At 46.6% G+C, this 22,211-nt stretch overlaps 1 protein-coding gene across 5 annotated transcripts in view; it reads right to left on the bottom strand.

The window, feature by feature from the left end:
• Positions 1-3,075: 3,075 nt before the first annotated feature.
• TBC1D1 (TBC1 domain family member 1) overlaps positions 3,076-22,211 on the bottom strand; it is a 227,163-nt gene continuing 208,027 nt past the window's right edge. For 4 of the 5 annotated variants that reach the window (XM_078446213.2, XM_078446212.2, XM_078446214.2 and 1 more), the window contains 4 exons: positions 20,809-20,968; positions 13,973-14,142; positions 7,254-7,427; positions 3,076-3,577 (listed from right to left, as the gene is read on the bottom strand). In XM_078446213.2, the coding sequence (XP_078302339.1) occupies positions 3,374-3,577; positions 7,254-7,427; positions 13,973-14,142; positions 20,809-20,968 (708 nt within the window). In that variant the 3' untranslated portion in view covers positions 3,076-3,373. Of the gene's footprint in view, positions 3,578-7,253; positions 7,428-13,972; positions 14,143-20,808; positions 20,969-22,211 lie in introns of those variants that run through there. The other variant, XM_078446215.2, reaches the window with a different exon arrangement.

Below are 22,211 nucleotides of genomic sequence, written 5' to 3'. Positions count from 1 at the left end.
CTCTTCACCTTACGTAGTTTTTTCCTCTATGAGGTGAAAAGTGGTTTTCTAGTATGAAGTAGAAGCTTCCCTCTGGCTTTCTCAGGCCAAGATTATTTTGAGCTATTCCAAACCCTTACAGCAGTGTCAGGGGCAGACAATGTGGCCTGTAAATTATTTTATACCACATAGACTTTCTGGATCTTAATCCGTAGGACCATTTGGTAACACTTGACAGAGGCCAGCAGATGAAGGGGGTGGCTGTCCCCGATGCCAGCAGTGATCTGCTGTACTTTTTAGTCTCCCAAGATGACACCACCAGTGACTTCCACAGTCACAATCAACCTATGAATCTGAACTCTATGGATCACTAATCATAGATACTTGGACGGAGGGCCTTTGTGAAATGCCCACACATACATGCTATCTTTCGAATCAGGTGGATTCCACAATTAACTGTGGCAGTTTATACCAGGTCAACTTGGTTAAGCCCGAGCTACCTTTTCCAGGGCCCCCTTCCCTAGTGGTTCTAAGTCAGACATGGCTTAAAGGCATGCATGTGTGAGATCTGGAAGGCAAAAGTGAAGCAAGGGCCATTGTTCTCTGAAGGTCATCATAGTTAAAAGTGACAGACAGACACAGGGGTGCCTGGCAGTCTTCTGCTCCACCTCTGCTTCTCAAGTGTTGACCTTGGGTGTTGACCTAGAGTGGCCCCAGGCCGATGCTAGACACCTGCCTGCAGATACAGCCATTCCTCGTGTGGCAGAAGAGAGCCCCAGAGAGCTCCTGTGTGCCACCTTGGCCAGGCCCAGTCTGGCACCCGAGTGTGTGTTGCTTTTCTCAGATGGACCAACTGGTGACCCCCCCTGATTCAAGTACCTCCCTCTGCACCTTCTTTTCTCCAGCTCCGCACACAGCAGTGTTTGGTGGGATTCCTGTAACCATCCTATAGCCCATGGAGCTTGGGGCAACTCTTCTCTCCTGATTCACCAACCAAACCGAACGACGGACACTGTTATTCTAACCATATGTAACTCCTAAGAGCCACCCGAGACTGAGTGCTCTATAAATCGTGTGTTTCTGAGGGCTCACGATGCCCCAAGTCCAAGAGAACATAAATGGCATCAAAAGAAAGACAACCTTCAAGTACACACATGTGAGCATCTAGCTGGGTGTTGGGGAAAAAACAGAACATGACATTTACTTGGTTTAAGAATTTGCTTCCACAAATCCTCACGCGGTAACGTGAATTGGCTCTGCGGATGTTTCTGGCTGAGACTCTGTCCAATCTGTATCCACGGGCCTGTGTTCTGTCTGCCCAGTGCAATCTCACAACAGCACTGGCTGGCACCTGCAACTCATTCCTGTTACTACTCACGCTGGTGTAGAGGTGCTACAATATAACGAGCACTTGGTTCACAATACTGGAAACAAAAGAGGCCGATACCAAAACCTCAAATGATTTCACTTCCGGTTAGGTGATCATTCCCACTTTGACCCACTGGTGCTCACCAGGCATTTTTTCGCCCAGGCTGAGAAGCAAAAATCCGAAGTTTACAAATAAAAAAGACACCATAAAGCGTGGGCATGGATTTATTGTTGTCTTGTTTTTTATTGAATGCAGAGTCCATGTTTTTGAGGAATAAGACGTCCAAAATTCAACATTATTAAATATTTAAACAGTAAAATATGTGGAAAGAAGCCCTCAATTGTTAACTCCTCAAAGTTCTATCTGGTGGAACGACTTGGGACAGAGGCTCCTGGGCTGGTCATCTTGGTTTGTGAGGAGAACTGCTATCCCCTGATACAGGAAAAGGACAGTCCCCAGTGTCAGCCAACTGTTAGGCACTGGGGACAGCATGTTTGTCACCCTTTGAGATGTCTGGGGAGATCTACGATGATCTCCAATGTGAAAATCCTTCCTTTCACCTCAGGCTTAAAGAGACGCCTACCACTGAGAGAGTCACTAGAAGCTTTTGTGGACTAGAAGGGGTAGAAGGGCTACGATGCCAAAGACCAGAGTGACCCTGCCCTCACAAAGGGATATGTGCCCACAGAGCTCCTCTCTCACCTGACAGCCCGTTCTGAGAGCGCTTGTGAAGAGGCCTCGCACGGTGACCAGACGAAGCCATGCCAACCGTGAGTGGTCTCTGCTTGTTGAAGGCACAGGGCCCTCATCATCCCGAGGGAAGGGACTGTGAGTTACATTCAAAACACATCTCTGGGGTGCCTGGGTGGCTCAGTCAGTTAAGCGTCCGACTTCGGCTCAGGCCATGATCTCACGGTTTGTGTGTTCGAGCCCCGCGTCGGGCTCTGTGCTGACAGCTCAGAGCCTGGAGCCTGCTTCGGATTCTTTGTCTCCCTCTCTCTCTGCCCCTCCCCTGCTCATGCTCTGTCTCAAAAATAAATGAAAACATTAAAAAAAAAAAATTAAAAAAACACACCTCCTACCTCTGGAAAACTTCTCTCAGCTGCCATGTATTTGATTACAATTTTGGGCTGATTGCTTTTTTGAAAGTCCCAGAATCTCTGGCACCCATGAAAATCCCGACGTGCCCAGCTACTCCTGCAGGGTATACGATTCCCAAGGGTGGAGACTCAGAGGGACACACAGCTGCACTGTATCATACAACAGCAAAAATAAATACACGGCTATAAATGGCGATGAAAACCCGCAAAGAAATAAACATCTCAGAGTCTACAAATGCAGGCCGCTCGCTAGTAACACTTGGTTTGAGCCTAAAAACTGGTGATCTGCCCATAAAACATTTATCTATAGTGACTTGATACTTAAGAACGAAGCAAAAAGTGAAAACTAATTTTTTTAAAAGGCAAACTTCATTAAATACCAAGGACAGTGATAAAGTCAAGATGTCCTAATGGTTATCTGGGGCTTCCATAGCCAGGACAGACAAGGGTGAGCCACACAGCCCGCCGGTGATGTGGAGGCTGCAGGCCCACGAACCTGCTGTGGAAGAGCGACGGGCCCACATCTGTGTCAGAGGACTCCTCTCCAGCCCTTCCTTCCGGCCCTTGAACTTCACAGCACTAAATGCTCTCTGCGAGCACAGTGATACTGAAAGAGGAAACAACACAGAAACAGAAAGGTGCATTTATTCACATCCATGCCATCTAAACCTACCGGGTACAGTAATCAGGACTGGAGAAGGACGAAATACAATCTAAACGACAACAGAAACACCGGGACATCCATCCCCATGACTTGCAAGTTTTAGTTCAGGCCAGTCTGCAGGCTGGCAAGCCAGTCTCCTCCCTGAGAAGCACGCGTCGTGCCTCGTTCTCTCCCTCCAGCATCTTCTGTCCCTCTCAGTTAAGGCCTGGACAGTGTTGGGGCAGGGCCACAGTGTCTCCTCGGGAGCCGTCTCCTGTGCAGTCAGTCCCCGGTGGGCCCGGGCCGTGCGAGGTCAGGCTCCGGGCCGCTCGGCTCTGCCGCCGTCTGCCTCCGAAGCTCCCCCACCACCTGCAGCAGGGCGGCCCGCTCCAGCTCCAGGGCGAGGGTGGCCTGCTTCAGCTTGCTTTCACTGCTCAGAAGCTTCTCAACGGTGGCCTCCAGGCTCTGGATCCTACTGTTTGCCACCTGGGGAACAGAAGAACAGAATGTGGACTGTCCAGTGATAACATGAGGGGATCCACCGAATGCTCTGCTGTCTAGCCTTGGGGACACCTCAGAGGCCTATTTGGGCAGAGATAAGTCTATGTGTTTGTCATCAGTTCTTCTGGGCACACAGGAAAACTGCATTTCCCAGGTCCCCTTGCAGGAAGCCTGGGCCACTCTGCGAGCCTCCAGCATTTTCTTCCCCCGCTGTGGTGACTCTGAGACAGTGGCTTCACGGCGCAAAGGGAGCCTGATCCCCATCACTGACGATAGGGAAGACGGTCTGATATGGGCAAAGAACGCTTCGTGAACAAGAGGTGGAGTTTCGGGGACAAAAAGACTCCTGCTGTGCCAAGCCACTGAGATGTCGAGCTTTCTTTATTACTGCAGCACGGCCTGGCCTATTTGTACGGATACACATACTCATACGTAGACCGATTTCACCCTGATCAAACGGTTTCCATGTGAAGGCCCCAGCAGCATCAGTCCTCGAACCCAAAACCCTCTCTGTCTTCCTGACAGGAACCAGACACCAGCACATCCAGGAACACGGGCATTTCCCCCAGAACTCGTGCGGAGAGCTCAGAAGGTCCGAGCATCTGTTACAAGGTCCACGAGCGTGGTCTCACTGCCCGGTCAGCACCACCAAGATCAGCGGTGTCCTCACTCGCACCCAGTCTGCATCCTCGGCACCTGGCACCCAGTGTCAGCGAGGCAGAACTTCCCAGGTGCTTCTAACTACCGTCCCTCCTCTTCCCAATCCAGCAGGGCCGGCTTCTCCGGCACCAAGGGGTCTCCAGTGAAGCTGAGGGGCTTCCTGAGAAAACCACAGGAAGTCCGGCCTTCACCTGCTGCCGTCCCCGAGGCCTTCCCGGCCCATCCCTCAGCTCACAGCTACATCCTGCCGTGCTCAGGTCACGAGGTCCCTAAGCTGCTGCTCTCAGCCCAGCCCCGCACACGCTCCTCTTTATTTTGGGTGGGGAAAATGGCACATGTATTTTTTTTTTTCTCTCATTTTCAAAACAAGGGAAACAGGTTTTTGAACAAGACAACACTTGTGCCAGACAGACAACTCACGACTCAAAGTCTAGCTCTGGCTGTGCCGCTGAAACACTCAAAATAGAAAGGAGAAAGGACTGAGAGCCTAAGTCTGTCTGCTTACTGGGCAGGTGCTCACGCTCAGTGCGCACCTGCAAGGAGTACTCTGCGATCCTCACATTCCCACCCAAGGTCAAGGCCTGGGACAGGTCCACCTTGTTCTTCAGGCCCATGGCATTCCCAAGTGTGCCACCCAGTTAGCGGTGAGCGGTTCTGCCTGACCCTTTATGTTCTACGTGAACGTTGGTCTCCTCAGTGAGACTGAAGCACTTTCATGGAAGGAAGCACGTCTCTTCCTGCACATGGGTGCCCCAGCACCTAGTTCACTGGCCCTCGATGACTCATAGCGGCCTAGTATAACAAACGTGCATCCATTATCATCCGGCACCATTTGTATATTAACGCAATCGTCTTGTATGTGCTGCTGGACAAAGCGGGTTGAACACTTTGCTCTCCAGCAGCTAGATAACATCAAATGTTTACCAAGAAAATCAATGGGACCTTGGTATGTCTGGAAACTATATGAACAGAGCAAAGCTAGATAACAGGTCAATTTTGATACTCTGGCAAAAAACCCCAAAGATTTATGGTCAAAAACTATTATACTGAACACCTATCCACACCTACGCTTGGACTCTGAAAACTGTTTAAAAAAAAAAAGGAAAGGAGATGCGAGTCTTACAGAGTATGTGTAGTCTGGCTGCACGACAGTAAACCCACGTGACTCACACATGGCAACGGGAAAACGATCTTCAAGCACCCCCAAACACCGCAATCCCTGCCCCAACTCTTGGACAGCAGCATCTTCTGAACCTTGGTGGCCCCTGGCACGCCAGCAAGGCAAGGACCCCAAATGCTGGGGGGCGGGCACCTCTGCAGTCTTGAATGATACCCCCAGAAGTGCAGAGCCACTTGCTCAAAGAAAGACCATTCCAAGGAGGGTGTCAGGCATGACAGCCTGATGCCTTTCTTGAGGAATTTAGAGATCTCAACAACTTTTCACAGCTTCCTCTTGTCACGAAAGGGGTATAGTATCACAGAGGCAAGGTGAAATTACGTGCACCCTTCACCACAAAAAAGATCACATGGGCATTAGCCCAATAAACTGAATCTTTTATTTCCGTACTGCCTATCTTAAGGAGCCGAATGCTTCAAATGCAAATCTGAGCTTTGTCAGAAACATTCCAGCAGGTTCTATTTCAGAGACATACTGTTTGTTTGGAAGTCACTTAAAATCACCACTTCAGCTGCAGACCATTACAGGCCAGATAAGGCTCTTTATCCCCTGGAGCCTCCCGTCAGGTTACAGCTGAGACACCCTGGAGACACTGTATGCAAGCACATTTTTGGTTAGGACATCTCAGTCTTAGGGGGAGAAAAAGCAGCCAAATTTCAGAATGTGCCTGGTAGTTAGGACTGGTTTCCCTAAAGCATTTTTCTTTGTTCCTCTACAGTAAATAGCCACCGGGGTCTCCTGGGGTAAATCCCTGCTGGGAGGAATGCATTTTGGACAAGGGTTGATTTATTAAGCTCTCAAACGCTGGCCTTTCTCATATCACTGCCAAGCCTGTGTCTGCAAAGCGGCAACTTTCTATGGAGAAAAATAAGAGGCTTAGGTCAGGACGGAAAGCTTATTATAAGGACAGCCCAGGAACACCATAAGGTACACACTTTGGGGAAAAATATGTATTTGCCTTTCCAACAGCTCAAAAAATTTTTAAAATACCCCCCCCCCCCAACAATTCCTTAGTATTAATAGCATTACCACCCATTTATGGCTCTAAAGAAGTACACCATGTGGTTACTTTGTCCCATTTGATTGGTAAAGGGGCTGTGCTAAGCAGTTAGGGATTCCGTCTACGTCGTACAGATGAGGGAATCAGGACACAGCAGGTCAGCAGTGCGTGCCTTGTGGCAGTCTGGGCAGGGACAACACTGGACCTAGCAAGAGCTGGCTTTCTGGACTGCAACCCCTGGCCTGGCCCATTTCACCCTTCTGTACGCATCGTCTGTTTGCCTTTCCGCCGTATGTCCTCATGCACATTTATCCATGCTAAAATGGAAGCTTCTAGAGGGAAGAACAGTGTCCTTCATTAATCCAATACTTGAAGTACGGACTCCCAAATCATGACCACATGCTCTGGTTTATTTTGTAGGTAGATTTCTGCGTTACTGCTCTCCACGACCTAGCTGGTTTCACTCACAGAAGCCCAAGCCTTTCTCTGGTTATTACTCAAAGCACAATTGCTGGCATTCAGCAAAGAGTCCCTCGGCATCCTGGACCCAAGGTCGTCGCTGTCCCTCTCTCCTAAAAGGATCAAGTGCAGAGACAGCCTCTCAGAAAGTTCCAGGACTGTCTGACCCCAGCACAGGATAATCTGTCTGCTTCCTAATAAAAAGGCCCAATTCTCCTGGGGTACCTTTGATCCCAACTATAAACAGACCAGGGGAGGGAGAGAGGTCCTGTGGTCGTGGGAAAACCCAGCCGGCTGGTGCTTTGGCGCGCTAATGATCTACCGTGCCTTCCAGGCTCAGGAAGCTGCTTTATACACGTGCTCACCTGCAGTTGCTCCAGTAGGTCAAGGTTCTGTTTGCGCAAGCTGCTGTTGGTCTTCTCTAATTTGTCCATTCTTTGGTTGTCACTGAGAGGAGAGGAATCGATAAGTTCTTCTTGAAGCACATGGTACTCGACTTCATAGGCTTGTAACTGCTTAGAGATATCCATCTCAAACACCTGTTATACACAAAAAAGTCATCAGGCACTGAAAATGAGAAAAATACACGTGCACACACATGCAACCATGTCGACAAGCATCCACTAAGTACCCACTCTATGCCTGGTTCTTACGATTAGTCATAAAAAAAAAAAAAAAAAAAAGGAAAACCCTCTGCATTAGTAAGGTAACAATTTTACTTGGGAAGAAAAAATAAAAGCAGCATTTAGAAATAAACCCAAGGTAACAACAAGTGTGGGTCTCTGATACTCATTTTCCAGAAGCCAAAACTTTATTTTTCACAAGGCTTATAAAAATATATTTTTAGTTCTTATTTCAGTACTTATTTCCTTTTTCTCCGAAAATTCTATTATGTTAGATACGTCAGCTATGGGTCAAAGAGAGAGGAAAAAAACAAAACAAAAGAATCATAGACCTATTTGCCCAGTCACCGAGTCAAAGTTTAATTATAGTTCAGTTGGGTTTTTTAGAGTTACAAGAACAGCTAAGTAATGGAACTGTTTACTAAAAAACCCTCCTTTGCACACAAGATATGCAGAAATGAGCCAAACCCCAAATGCCGCCCACACAGATGAGTGCATGTGAAACACTGCCTTCCTGCCTAGAATAGTGACAGTGATCAAAACACACCCGTGTGAACAGCAGCCCCAAAGTGCGCAAGTGAGTTGTTCAAGTTTGTACTTTCTCCTGATGAGTGAGCTGCATGGAAGCTGGGCTCAAGAGGGGGTCAGGAGGCAGACGCTGCGGCCGCCCAAGGCGCGTCCTCTCTTCCCAGCCTTTGCTGTGGGATAGCCCCACGGGCCGTGCCTCTCAGCACACAAGTGACGTTCCAACATGACTGTGTGTGCAGGTCTGAGCCTTTAGTCACGTTGGGACCACAGATGGCCAGCACCATCAGAACACACATTTAGAGGACAAAGTTAGACTTTAGAAGGGCACAAAAGGACTCTTCACTGTCTTTCCTTAAGAAACGCCAACATAGTTAAAATCAATGAAAACTCATTTCCCTTGATGGCACCCTATCAGCATTCAAACACAGATGAATCCGACCTTCCCTGAAAGCAATTTTCAAAATCTAGGTTTACTTTCACACCATTCCCAACAATCTTCTCTTCCTTGTGATTTAGTTTTTTAGCTTCCTGCTTTTCAGTTTAATTCAGTGGACAGTACCAATTAGGCACAAAAGTCATTCTATGCTGAGAAACTAATACACGGCGTGTTCGTGGCATGTATGTGTGTGAAAGTCTGCTGCGCTGGTCGGAGTCTCTGTTGTCCCTCAGAGTACCTGTGAGGTCAGCAGGGATTATCGTCTCTATGTTACAGTCAAGAAAACGGACTCAGCCCCTTGAAGCAGGGCTCCACTGGCGACGCCCTGAATGACCTCTCCCGGCCTCGGTTCCTGGCCTCTGACATGGGGGTGACAGCACCCACCTCCCGGCATCGCTGCGGGAGTTACGTGAGACAACTCGTGGAGGTGCCCGGCACATGCTGGCAAGGTGAGCAGGTGCTGGCTTAGCTAAGGAAGCTGCTTCCACATGCTTCACATTCAACCCTGTGCTTCAGCAAAATCGCAAAGGATGCCGCATCACGGAACCTCTGAATAGCTCAGAGTAGAAACCACAAACATTAAAACCGAGATTGCTGTGGCACTGTGTATAATTATAAATATGAGGCAGAATAAATGTCATACCCACACTTTTTTTCTTCCACAGAGATTTTTTAAATGAGCTACTAATCTGGAAAACCTGGGAACAAAACCTGTGGCCTTTAATGCAGATTGACGACCTGCTAAGGTTAATGGCTCTCAGCTGGGCCCAAAGCTGTAAACTCTTTCAGGACTCCATCAATCCCCAGGAGCCATCCTGGGTCGTAATCACTGCTGCTTAACTGCACCATTATCTCCTGGCGGCTGAAACACTTAGAGCCCTTGATTCTGCAGTTATGCCCTAGAATATCTCAAACCATGGCAGAGTGTGACTGGTGGAGAAAGGAGAGCCCAGGTCCTCGAACAGTGGTTTTTCAAGTTGCTCTAGATTCTGCATTTCTGTAATTACCAATGGCTTCGTTATTCTACGTGCTCGACATGTCATAACCACGTGGACCCATTCATCAAACACTGGATATCTAGTTACTCGCAAAGTTTCTGTTGTTTTAAATGACAACCCTGAACATCCTTGTACATATGGCTTTTCCCATATTTTGGATTATTTCCTAAGGATACATTCCAAGAAATGGGATTACTGAGTCAAAGGGTATGAATATTTTACCGGCTTGTGATACACATTGCCAAATTGCTTCCCAAATGGGAATCATCAACGCACAATGCCATTAACAACAACATACCAATGTGCCAGATACAGTATGGCCTCCGCACTGGCTACTGGCCTTAAGATTTTTCATTTTGTTAATCTAGTAGGTAGAGCGTTACGTGTTTTTGAAATTATGCATGAAGCGAAATATTTTCGCAGATATTTGCTTATTAGATGTATCTCCTTTTTAGTGAATTGTCTGTTTATGTTCTTGGCTCATTTGCTATTGGAGACCCAGTGAGTTTCTCTCTGCAGTCTGTGGACATTCGGTAGAATGAAGCCATTAACCCTGATGTCTGCAGAACCAGCCACATACTTTCCACCTTCCCAACCTCCAGAACCCTTCGCTCCCCACAGTTGTCTGTCTGTCCGTCTCAGTGGCATACCAAGGGCTGGAGGGTGGGGCAGTGTGCCCGGTATCGGCAGTCAGGGAGTACAGTGCCTGTAGTGAATTAAAAAATAATAAACCCAACTAAAAACCGGTCTGCTTTTTATTATCACCACATGCAAGCAATTCTTAACAATACCAGTGGTAAAATATTCCTCCTCACTGTACCCCACCCTTTTGGTATGGCACTGATTGGCCTTTTAAAAAGTGCTCATTTTCAACAGTAAACTGCCTAAGCGGTGAAGGCCCCTCCCGGTGCAGAAGGGGCGGCCTCAACACGGTGATTTTGAGGAGCGTCTTCTGAACAAAAGGGACCTTGTTAAGATTCTGGTTTCTATCCTACAAGCTCAACTAGAACAGGGAATTGTCTAGTGTGTTTTTAATGAAGTTGCCCATAGCAGAGCTTTTCAAATGTTCCAGTGTGTGTGAATACCCTGGGGATCTTGTTAAAATGCAGATTCTGACTCAGCAGGTCTGGGGTGAGGCCCCAGATTCCGCGTTTCTAACAAGTTCCTACATGATACAATGACACACGGTGCTGGTCTGGGGCCACACTCTGAATGTAGCCCAAAGGATGTTGAAAACAGGCTGTTTGCTCTGTCTCCCAAAGTCCCTCTCCAACTCTGTTGTTCTTCCCTGCACGGCAATGAGGCTGCAAAGGCAGACGGCACTCACCGTGACAAGCATACAAACCGGACCTCCTCCTCTTCGCTTCTGTTTATCCCCAGGGTTTCCCCCTTCTTGGGTCAGAGGATTTTTATAGCTCACATATGACAGACAGTTAAGTCACACTGAGGAACTGCCACAGAGACTTTAGAGACCCTTGTCCTTCTGCCCCGGACACTGTCCACTCTGGACCTGCCCTGCCGTGGCTGGTCCCCGCCAACCCAAACTAAGCCAAAGCTACAGAACCCTATCCTTAGCGGCCTTCCCAACCATGTCCTGGATGCAGGCTGCATCCCAGGGGCTCAAGCTGACGCCACCTGTAGAAAAGGTATGTAATGAGATGAAGCCATTAGCCATCACAGAGGACCACCCAGACTCTGCCCATTCGTACACAGGACCGAATGCTCTGTCATGTGCAGTGAATAGGTCTATCACTTCCACCCTGTGGACCTCCAAGATTTGAGCTTGGGGGTCCTCTGAGGCTGCAGGAGTCACACTGTACCTCAGGCCTCATCTCTGCGTAGAATTTGAAACCAGAGCACCCTCTGGAGGTGAGGGGCAGTGAGCTGCCTGGCATTCTAACAGCTTCCCGTCAAGACTTCTGGCAGGTTGAAAATCCGGGCCCAGAAACAGATTTTGTGTTGTCTGCCCTGCTGCTCCCAATCCCCAAGCGCCCTCCCCTTCAAAGCTCACTGCAGAGGCATCTAGAATTTCTATTCTCACTCCCCTGCCTGTGATCAGACATCAGCAAAGTGCGGCCTGTGGACTGCATCTGTCCCACTGCATGTTTTCATAAAGTTTTATTGCAACATAGTCACTTCACTCATGTACATATTACCTGGTTGACTTTGTGCCTCAAAGACAGAGTGACTAGTGACTGCAACAGAGATCTTCTGGCTCACAAAGCCCGAAAGACTCCCTACATGGCCCACGACAGAAAATGTGTGACCTCTGTTCTTAGCTGATTCTTTGGGCCCAGTTGAATTCAACTCCCCCAATTCTCAATCAGCAATGTTCACTCCACCAGCTCGAGGCCCGGCTCCCATAAGCCCTTGCACAGGCACTACTGTGGCTCTTACCACACTTGAAATTACTGGATTACATGTTTATTTTCTGCACAGGATGGGCTCTGGTGTCAGAGACACCTCACATTCTTGGCTTTGCCACTGCATTGGGCATGTTACTCTTTCTATGCCCAGTTTCCCCCCCTATAAAAATGGGGATTATAAAACATGCCCCAGGGTTTTCAAGGAGTCAACAGAATAAAGGATGCCAAGTTTAAGACAGTTGCCTAGAACGTATCTCTCACACACTCTCTCTCTCTCTTTCTCTCTCTCTCTCTCTCTCTCTCACACACACACACACACACACACACACACACACACAATGTTCTCTCTCCACGCTATGTCCATTTCTATTCTTTCAACGTTTAGAGAGAACTTGATACTGTGAATAAATATTCTTTACAGAAAAGGAGAAAAAATGGGATTCTTTTCTGGAGCTCAATATCTAGGAGGTAAACTGAATGTCAGTTGAGACTGCCTGTCTTAGAGCCTGGAGCCAGGTGCAAAGTGAAGGCATTCACTGGCACAGACTTTAGGTAGCCAAGGCTTTATGCCCCAGCAGCCATAAAGTAGACATATATGCAATGAAAGCTCTAACAGGGAGTCCGTCCGTGCACATGAATGCCAAAAGTTAAAGAATCAAAGGAGCTGAGAATTCAGTATTAACACACTGGTGAAATAGAGAAAAATTCTGTAATTAAATGACACCCGGAGACACTTGGCGGTGTTGAGTAGCTACTAAACCACCTGGAGGCAAAAGAAACCCTCCCGTCCTGCTTTGCAGCAGGGCGACTGTGGGCCAGTGAGTTTACCTCTCCAGGCCCTGAGATCCTCATGGGTTAAGTCCATCTATCCTCTCAGGAATTTGGTCATGATTAAATGAGATCATGTGTATATGTAGATTCACACAGAATCTGGCAGAAAGTAGGGCCCGAACAAGCCAAAGCTATTCACATGGAGAGAAACGTGCCAGGGAAGCAAAATACCGAGAGATGCAGAGCCTATCAATTAACTAAAAACGGAAATGCAGAGTGGAAAGGCAGGGAGTGCCCTCTCACACAGGCCCAGGAAACGTGTGGAGACCCAGAGCCACATGGCTGCCACCTGCCCCCACCCCACCCCAGGTCAGGACTGCTGCTTTCTCAGTGCTCAACATTGAAGGAGGAGCAGCCAATGAGACCACAAACACGCCATGTGGGTGCAATCCACTGGGGTCGCAGCATTTCTCTGGGACTATCAGACATCCTCAGAATAAAGATTTGTTTAAAAAAAATAGCTTTGTTTCACTACTTGTTTTTACCTGACTGCTCTATGTTTTCATCGTATTTTGAGCAGGTGAGATAAGTTCTAGGCTTAGAAGGGGCCTGACTATTGGCCCTGATGCAGAAATCCCTTCCAGAGCATTTTCTAAGCCATCCGGCCTCTGGACACTTCCAGTGGTGATGTACCCTCTGCCAAACAGCTCAGTCCTTCAGAGTCAACAATCATTACTAGTAGATTCTTCTTTATACACAGTCAAAATCTGCTCCCGCCCCTAGCCCAGACCATTTAACAACTGGCCTCGGTGTAATTCTGGCTCAATCCGCCCTCACCTCATGGTTCGGCTATCTACTACAAGTGCTGAGGTCACAGATGGGGAGCTGACTTCTATCTTAAAAACCACATCATGGAACAAACTTCTAGAATATATATTCTCTATCACAACTTTGCTATCAAAGGGTTGTTTTTAGAGAATTCCAAATAATACCACGCAGCAGAAAAAATCAAAGCATGCGTAAGAGCCTACATTGAATAGCACGTGTGTTTCAGAAGAACAAGCAACTAGGGGTGAAGCCTCTTGGCTACAAGAAACTACTTGTGGCTTGCGGTTATCCACCTGAACACCGTCACCGTCACCGTGTTTCCATGTGGCGTACCCCCGTCACATTCACGCACCGAATCACTGAACACACATCCGGCTATGTGTTTCGTATGTGTACACATGTGTTTCCCACATGCCGGGCATCACACAAGATACTGCCCAGGATACAAAGTGGTAGGAAATAGGTCCCGATCAAAAAAAATTAAGCTCTCCGTATCCAGGATGGCTTAAGCCTGAAGGTCGGATCGAATCATACCTGACTGATGGTCTTTTCCATTTGCACCAAGCCCAGGTTGGGAAGGGTGTTTTTTATAAAGTCAACTATGGTTTCTAGGTTTTCATGTTGCAGAATCAAGGGCTTATGGCTTCCCAACAGACTTAATGCCACTTTAAATATGACCTCTGATCCCTGAAGAAAGATCATATCTGGGAAAACACAGAAATGCAGAAAGTTAAAGCAGACCAGTTTCTGATGAACTAACATTGCATTTTCTTTTCCACACATCAGAGCAGGATGGTGGGAAACGTAAGTCCAAATTGCAAACTTTATTTCCTTTTTAAGTGCCTGATATTTCAGATAAGGTTGTCAAGACAATATTGCAAATAATAGAAGAAATATAAATAAACATACTGCTAAGATTTTGTCATAGGTTAAGATAAATCTTTTTTGTTGTTGTTCTAAAAACATATTAAATTCAAACATGCTTCAGAAGTTAAACTGAGAAAAAGAAAACTTTTTATCACTCTTTTTCTAGAAATGCTCTGGATTTTAAAGGAGTTACTAAAACACATTTTTATGGGTAAAACTGAAAGGTTTTTAGATATAAAACATGAGAAATTTTTAAAAATGCTCCTCTTTCCTGTTTTGAAATAAAGAATTGAATTAAAAGATCTCTAAAATCTATAAAATGTCTGCAGAGTTGCAAAAGTACATTATTAAATACTTGCAATACACTACATTTTAGCATAATAATGGAGTGAAAACCATCTTTGTTCAGAGAAATTCAAAGAACTTTGTCAGAGTTATTTTCTAGTTCTTGTCATAGCTTTTTCTTAGAACAGCTGGCACATGTTAGCAACCCCTACATGGGCTGTACATGGTGCGAGGGAGGGCAAGTGGCCCGGGGAACTGGGCGAGCAGCCAGTCCAGGCCTGGCGCCCCCTCCTCACGAGCTGAAGCCACTCGAGAAAGAGTCAAATTGTTCTGAGAATAAAACATACAGCCCTACCAACGAACTGTTCGGTGACTATATTCAGGCAAGTTACCTAACAACTGGAGTTAACAATACAAGAAAAAAATACAACTTTAATGATGAGAGCCAAAAATCTAATTAAAGGCCACCTGTCAATTTGGGGGGTGGGGTGGTGGTGGTGCTGCAGGACAATGGAAGAGACAAAGAAGTTGTCCATCCCATCAAGTTGGGGAAGGCATTAGCAGGTGAGAGGAGGAGTCCCCAGCCACGCTGGGTGTCTCTAGGTGGCTCAGTGCGATAGCACATAAAAGCCATCAAGAAACAGGAGAGGCTGGAAGCTGCTGCACACACAGGGAAGATGTCTGAATCGGAGAGGTCTGTGCACAGTGCACAGGGCACACCTAGGTGCCAGCCGGCCGGGTGAGCCCTGGAGATGCTCTGTGACCTTCACCGAGGCCTCAACTGCAGAAGCAGACTCGGTGCCAGGGTGCGTGCCACCCGCCGAGGTCCGCCCCACTCTCTCACAGAGCTCAGAGGCACACTGTTTCACAAACATCACAGTGCTCACGGCTCAGGAGGCCCCAGGAAGCTGGAAAGGACGGAGGGCTGCCTCCTTCTTAGGTGTGACTCTAGAGGATGGGAAGATAAATTAGCGAACTGATGGGATCTTTGAAATGTGAGCTTCTTAGGGGAAGTATTACGGGTATCGAGACCGCCCTGTGGAAGAATATTCTTGTGAAATGTCTGCTTTACAAAATACACAGTTCAACCATGTAATTCACCACTATAGAAAATAAAAAAGATCTAAAATAGCACTATAACTAAGATGTATTTTTAAACAGAAATGACATTTCCCCCAAAACAAAACAAGGTAAAGGTGAAGCTTCTGTGGTTTAGCCAGTGAGACCTCCTTTCAATACATCAACATTTATAGCCGAACAAAAATTGACAGCATCTATCAGAATACCAAGCCATCCTGTGCAAGGTCCTAGAAAAGGACTATGGCACCGGACCGAATGCCACAGCTTAGTGCCTTTAGTCTCTGAGAGACGCGTACCTTAAAGTTAGAGTGCTGCATCTAAGCCAATTAAGATACATAATTATTGGTGAAGTTTTAGGACCATTATCAAATATGCAATCAATATCAGCAATCTTTTTTCCTTTAATGTTTATTTATTTTGAGAGAGTGAGCAAATGAGCACGGGCAGGGGAGGGGCAGAGAGAGAGGGAGAATCCCAAGCAGGCTTTGCACTGTGAGTGCAGAGCCCGATGTAGGACTCCATCCCACAAATCATGAGATCATGACCTCAACCGAAGAGACTCTCAACCGGCTGAGCCCCCCAGGTGCCCCATATCTGTGATCTCTTAAGGTTGACGTCGGGTCTTCCAAATTTTGTTCTCCTAGGATCTTGGTTTTTATAACAAATCTACTTAGGAGAGTGCTCCCTAGCATTATAAACTTAGACTTTTCTGGACTATATGAAGAAAACAAAGCAAAACAAAAAGTTGGGGGAGGCACTTTTTTAAAACATTTTTTAATGTTTATTTATTTTTGAGAGAGAGAGGGAGGGAGAGAGTGGAACGAGTGGGTGAGGGGCAGAGAGAGGGGAGTGAGAGGATCCAAAAGCAGGCTCTGTGCTGACAGCAGACAGCCCGATGCAGGGCTGGAACTCATGATCCTTGAGATCATGACCTGAGCCGAAGTCAGATGCTCAGCTGACTGAGCCAACCAGGCGCCCCCCCAAATTAAATAATTTTTAAATAACAGTAAAGAATTACTTTCACTTTTGTTCATCTTCCAATCTTTACATGTTTACATTCTGGAAATTTTTATTTTTATTATTTTAAAAATATTTATTTATTTATTCATTTAATTTATTTATTTAGAGAGACAGCATGAGCAGAGGAGGGACAGAGAGGGAGACACAGAATCCAAAGCAGGCTCCAGGCTCCGAGATGTCAGCACAGAGCCCAACACAGGGCTTGAACTCACTGACCGTGAGATCGGTTGGCTTAACCAACTGAGCCACCCAGGCACCCCCATTCTGGAAATTTCAAACAAACAAACAAACAAAAATCCAAAAACAATAATCTCCTTGAAAAGTGAATTAATTTCCTGCATCTGAAAATCGGTGCTCAAGAAAGTGAGCTGCGAGAGCCACCCAGCAGCCCCACAGAAGCCCTGCTCACCACACTGCAGCCAACTTCCCTTCTCTCCTGTTTCGAGCCACCCAGAAGCAGGCAAAGGGTTTTATCAGGCAGGAAGTAAAGGGGGCCTGAATTTCGGCTGACTCCACCACTTTGCCAATTATTCGCGGAGAACAAGGCAAATAGCTACTACTTTCCTTTGAAGACACTTCCCTGTTATTGTGTTAACATGTGTTGGAACTCTATTTGAAACTCCCCGTGATAAAAAGATGCAGTTTCCTACAGGGGGAAACCATCAATGCAAAGCGTGTGGCCAGTAAGCCAACTTCTCATGCATTTCTTTTCCAGCCACCTTTGTCTTTTTGTCAAGGGCAATCCCTCTCCTTGACTTTCCCCTGGGAGCCTGGAGTCCTCCAGGTATGAGAGCTCTACCTTCCTCCCAGGACCAGGTGGGGGGAAAATGAAGGATGACGGCAGACACAGTACAAGCAGATTTGACAAAAACTCACTTCCCTAACTCTGTGTCACGTTCCCTGGGGAGCTTTATTTTTCCTGGCCATTTAAACCATCTTGTTTTCCTAAATCTATCTTAGTCCTAAAGCCTCTCTGGGTCCTTCCCTGTAGTACAGGTGGCTTCTGTGTGTTTTTTTTTTTTTTTTTTTTTTTTTTTTGCAAACCCTTCATTTTTACACTCCCACCTCCTCCCTCCTCTACTTGGCAGTGTCTCCCTCAGCAAACACTAGGAGCTGAGCACCACAGCCGCTGCCTCCAGCAGGCGCGAGCCGGTCTTGTTTCTCAGATTTTTTTTTTTTTTTTTTTTTACAAAGGTAGATGTGATTTGAAGGTGAACAGAGTAAACAGCTCTCCCAAGCCCCCTCTACACCCAAACTGGAAACATACAGGAGGAGGCTATTTTACCTTATGGGACACCCCATCAGAAGACAGACATTCAGGAAGTGTGATTACCATGTGAAGGTTAAGGCACATGCATCGCTGGCTAGTGTGCCTCCAAAGAGCATATACTTAATGTGAAGCAACCTGTTAATTAACATACGAGCTATGCTGTCCGCAAGCTGAGAATCCCGTACTTACATATGAAATGGTGAATAGTTGACAAAGGTCCATTTGTTTTTATGGTTTATTCAGGCCTAAAGGCTTACAATGAAATGGGCTTCAGGCCAAAAAAGACTAGAGCGTATGAATGGCAGGTTTGGGCAATTAAAACTAAGCTATCGAGCGTCACGGAGCTAAACAAACACGGTTTAAGTCGCCGACCGACGCTAAGTACAGAAGTGGTTTCTAAAAAACCTTTCTATGGAACCTACTAATAATAAAACGGTTTGGTTTTAAGTACTGATAAATGGAACAGACTGTGCAAAACAAAAACAAAAACCCCAACAGTTGTTGCAAAATGACATAACACAGTCCTGCCTCAAGTTCCTACTTCCTGCCTACAATCTGGGGAGCCTCAGCCAGCCGGACATGCACCCACTTAGTACGGCAGGGGTCTGTGGGATCCAGGAGTTACAGACACTGGCATCATTATGCATAATGTATAAGAGCCTCTGAGACTCACCACTGATTACGTAATATAAATACCCTGCTTTTGATGGCTTTAGCTTCTAACTTATGAAGTCGTCAGAATGAGCTTTAGAGATGCGAATATTCTCCAGTGGGAGGGCTGTTTCCAAATCATTTTGTTTGCTGTCCTCTTACCTAAGCAGCCTAAAGGAAGACTTTTCCAGACACAGTTCTCTGGCCAGGGTACCCCAGAACTACTTGCAAGTGGGGGCGCGGGGCAGTGGGGGGAGAACTCAGTGCTGACCCTCCCATCCAAATCCCCTTGGCGGAATGCAACGGTTTCTCACAAATGGTGTAATTCGGTTCTTGAGCTATTTTCAAACCATTAACATCAACTCTCCCCACCCCCACTCCCACCTATTTCAATCTTCACTCCTCTCCTGTTTGAAAAAATCAGGAGAAAAACTAAAGTGCACTAATTATTTTAAGTTCCAGAGTAAGAAAAGTAAAAAGAAAATATAGACATTTTTGGCAAGAAAGACTACAGCCTACAGCTAGAGATCATATGGTTTCGGTGACTCTTTCATTAGTAAACTAAGCAGACAATTCTGAGGTGGTTTTTTTTTTTTTTAATTGAGGCTTTTAATTATCTTCTTTTTAAACTATGGTATAAATATAAATAGTTCATGAAATCTCACTAATGATTTATTTAACCAGGAGAGATTTTATTTTTTTTTAAGTATCTCTTTTGTTCCAATGATTTTTTTTTAAGGGACATAAAATAAGAATCAGTTTGGGGAGGGAGTTATGCAAAAGGGGATGCAGGTAGAAAATATTTTCAGAACATGGATTCTTCTAGTAAAGCCAAATGGTAAATAAAGTCTTTAGAAGTCCTTGTGGATAGGAGTAAGTAAGAATAAAAATCTAGTACCCTGGGGAAAAGAGGAGCAAAGATCAACTCAATGCCTACCGATGTTAAAAAGCAAATTTCAGGCATCTAGAATTTGCATCTACAAGTTGTCTTTCCCAAGCATGCCAAAGGAGTGCTCTCGCAATGTTTTTGGACATTCTCTTTGAGATGGTCTCTAATTCTAGAAGCAAATCTGAAAGAGTATGAGAAGACTACAGATTTTTAAGCTATCAAGTGACTCAACATCAGTGACACTTTATTTTTTATAATTTTTTAAAAGTTTTATTTATTTTTGAGAGAGAGAGACAGAGGAGGGGAGGGGCAGAGAGAGGGAGACAGGATCTGCAGTGGGCTCTGTGAGCTGATAGCTGAGAGCCTGATGTGGGGCTCGAACGCACGAACCATGAGATCATGACGTAGGATGCTTAACCGACTGAGCCACCCACGCGCCCATCAGTGACACTTTTAAAACACTCGATGTGTGAGGATTATCAATTTTTTAATAACCTCTGCAGTCAGAGAAGAAAATTAAAAAGAACCTGAATTCTCAAAATAGTTCTTTCACTCTGAAGCAGGGAAAGCCCAGTGTCTGAGAGCTGCCCAGGCTCACGGGGGTCACTGGGCTCCTGAGCCTGAGCAGATGTGATTATTACCCCTGCCATCTCAAGGCCACTTGGAGACTTTGCATGTGAATAACCGTTTAACTTTGACAGAGACCATCTTCTCAAAAAGTAAATCAAGAAAGTAGGAGACATTTGAAATGTGAGCTGCCTGCGGTCCCAGTGGGCACAGTGGTGAAGGGCTGGGGGCTCTGGGAAGATGAGGCGGGGGCCACGTGAGGTGCAGCAGGGAGGGGCTTCCACAGTGAGTGGACAAAGGAAATGCAGAGCCAAGGGCAGGGAAGAAGAGACATGGGAGGAATGTAGAAAAGAACAGGAGCCCAGAAGTCATGGGACAAAAAGTTCCAAGGAGCCATCAACGAACAGAACCGCGGGTCAGAGAGGTTGCGGAAGATGATTCATGAGAGACACACGCCTGGAATACAAGCATGGGGCTCCCTGGCCACGTCTTTAAGACGTCTGCTCCGGGGACGGCTGGCAGTGAGAAGAGTGGGTCTAAACCCCACCAGGTAAGTATCAGAGGTGAAGCAGGTCTTGAAATCCACCAAACCCAACGCTGACTAGATTCAGAGCATCAAATCACCCCATTCTTGTAGAAGATGCAGGTATACAAATGACGAGACTCCCCACAGGACGAGACTAAACGTTTCCCATCTGACAGGGGAAGGCTGGTTCGGGCAAACAGATTACACACACTTACCGAAGACTCTGGCTACAAATCCCAGAGGGAACTGTGAGGCAAACACGGTGAGAAACCAGGGGGCGGCATAGAGGCTCGGGCCGATCTCATGCTCCTCGAGGTGATTGTAGAGGTCTCTGTGGTAATCGTGAAGAAGCCTCGAGAGCTGGTACATCTGGATCTGTGGGGACACACATGCACAGGTGTCACAATCAGATTCCTGCTACGTGTGTTCAGTTACTCATCCCACTCAGGCTGTGAGAGATTTATCACGGTGTCAAACACTCTATTTGGATTGTGATAACCACTGATCTCCACTACCCTTATCCAACAGGCACATCCTGGGTGCCCAGTGCCTGCGAGGTCCTGGCCAGGTGTGGCCCAGCACACTTACACCCGGGCTCCTCCTACCACTGCCTTTCTTTCTACCGTTCCTTGTGTTCCTTGGCTAAGAGAATCGAAACATCTGTCTGCTGGGAACATTTCAAACTCTCTTATAAATACACATTCCTAGCAAAACTCAAACCCAGGGGAATCCGAAATGTAAAGCCAGCCTCTCTGCTAAGAGCGAAGGGGGGGCACATGATGGCACTGTGGAAAGGCTCTATTACACCCGCTCACTTAGTAAATTCGCTCTAGACCCCGACTGCCCCCTGAAATATACACAGATCCCAGGCAAGTTAAAATAGGAAGACAAGTGTTTATCTCAAGATGGAGAAAATAACTTTTCCAAAGGGTCCCCTCTTCAGAGACTGCTATGGTTCTGGCAGGAAGCTCATGATGGGTCCCACGGCTCACAGGGGTCCTAGCGTCAGCCCAGATTTCTGCAGTCAGTGATGGCTGAGCCCAAAGAAACAATCTGGAAAGGGTCAGAAGCCCAATGAGATGCTATAGGTTGGACACATAACTTTCCAAACTGGCAAAAACAAGTGTTTCCAGAGGCCCAGACCACACAGCCGTCTTCAGTAGTAGCTGTGGCTTTTTTGGATCGAAAGGAATCTAGTCACTAAGGCCCCCAGCCCAAAGATGGCCGTGTGCTTCAAGTTAATGCTAAATTAACTTGAAAATTCTGCTCTCTCAGATGGGAGATGCGCCTATATTGAAGCTAATGGGGAGCACATAGAAAGAACCTGACTGTAGCTGTGGGCAGTCTTCTGTGGGTCCAAATTTTTTAGTGAAATAGCTTTGTTTTGTGGGAATTTTATGTTCACGTGGTTCGTATTCACAGGTGGAGGCGAAAGCATTTTTAAGCACCCAATTTGGTGCTCTCAAAGAGTCCTTGGCTCTCACGTATCCTGTCCAAAAAATACTTTCTAAGGCTCTGATATCCGAGAACTTGCTGGTAAGGGAACGTGTATGCATGTGCTCCAACGTTTCGGAATAGTCCCGCAGCAGGGCCCGGAGCTCTCCCTACCTCTGAAAGG

This window comes from Panthera onca, chromosome B1 (assembly GCF_046562875.1).
Source record: "Panthera onca isolate mPanOnc1 chromosome B1, mPanOnc1 haplotype 2, whole genome shotgun sequence".
NCBI lineage: Eukaryota > Metazoa > Chordata > Mammalia > Carnivora > Felidae > Panthera > Panthera onca.
This window is presented reverse-complemented; position numbering and strand designations above follow the sequence as displayed.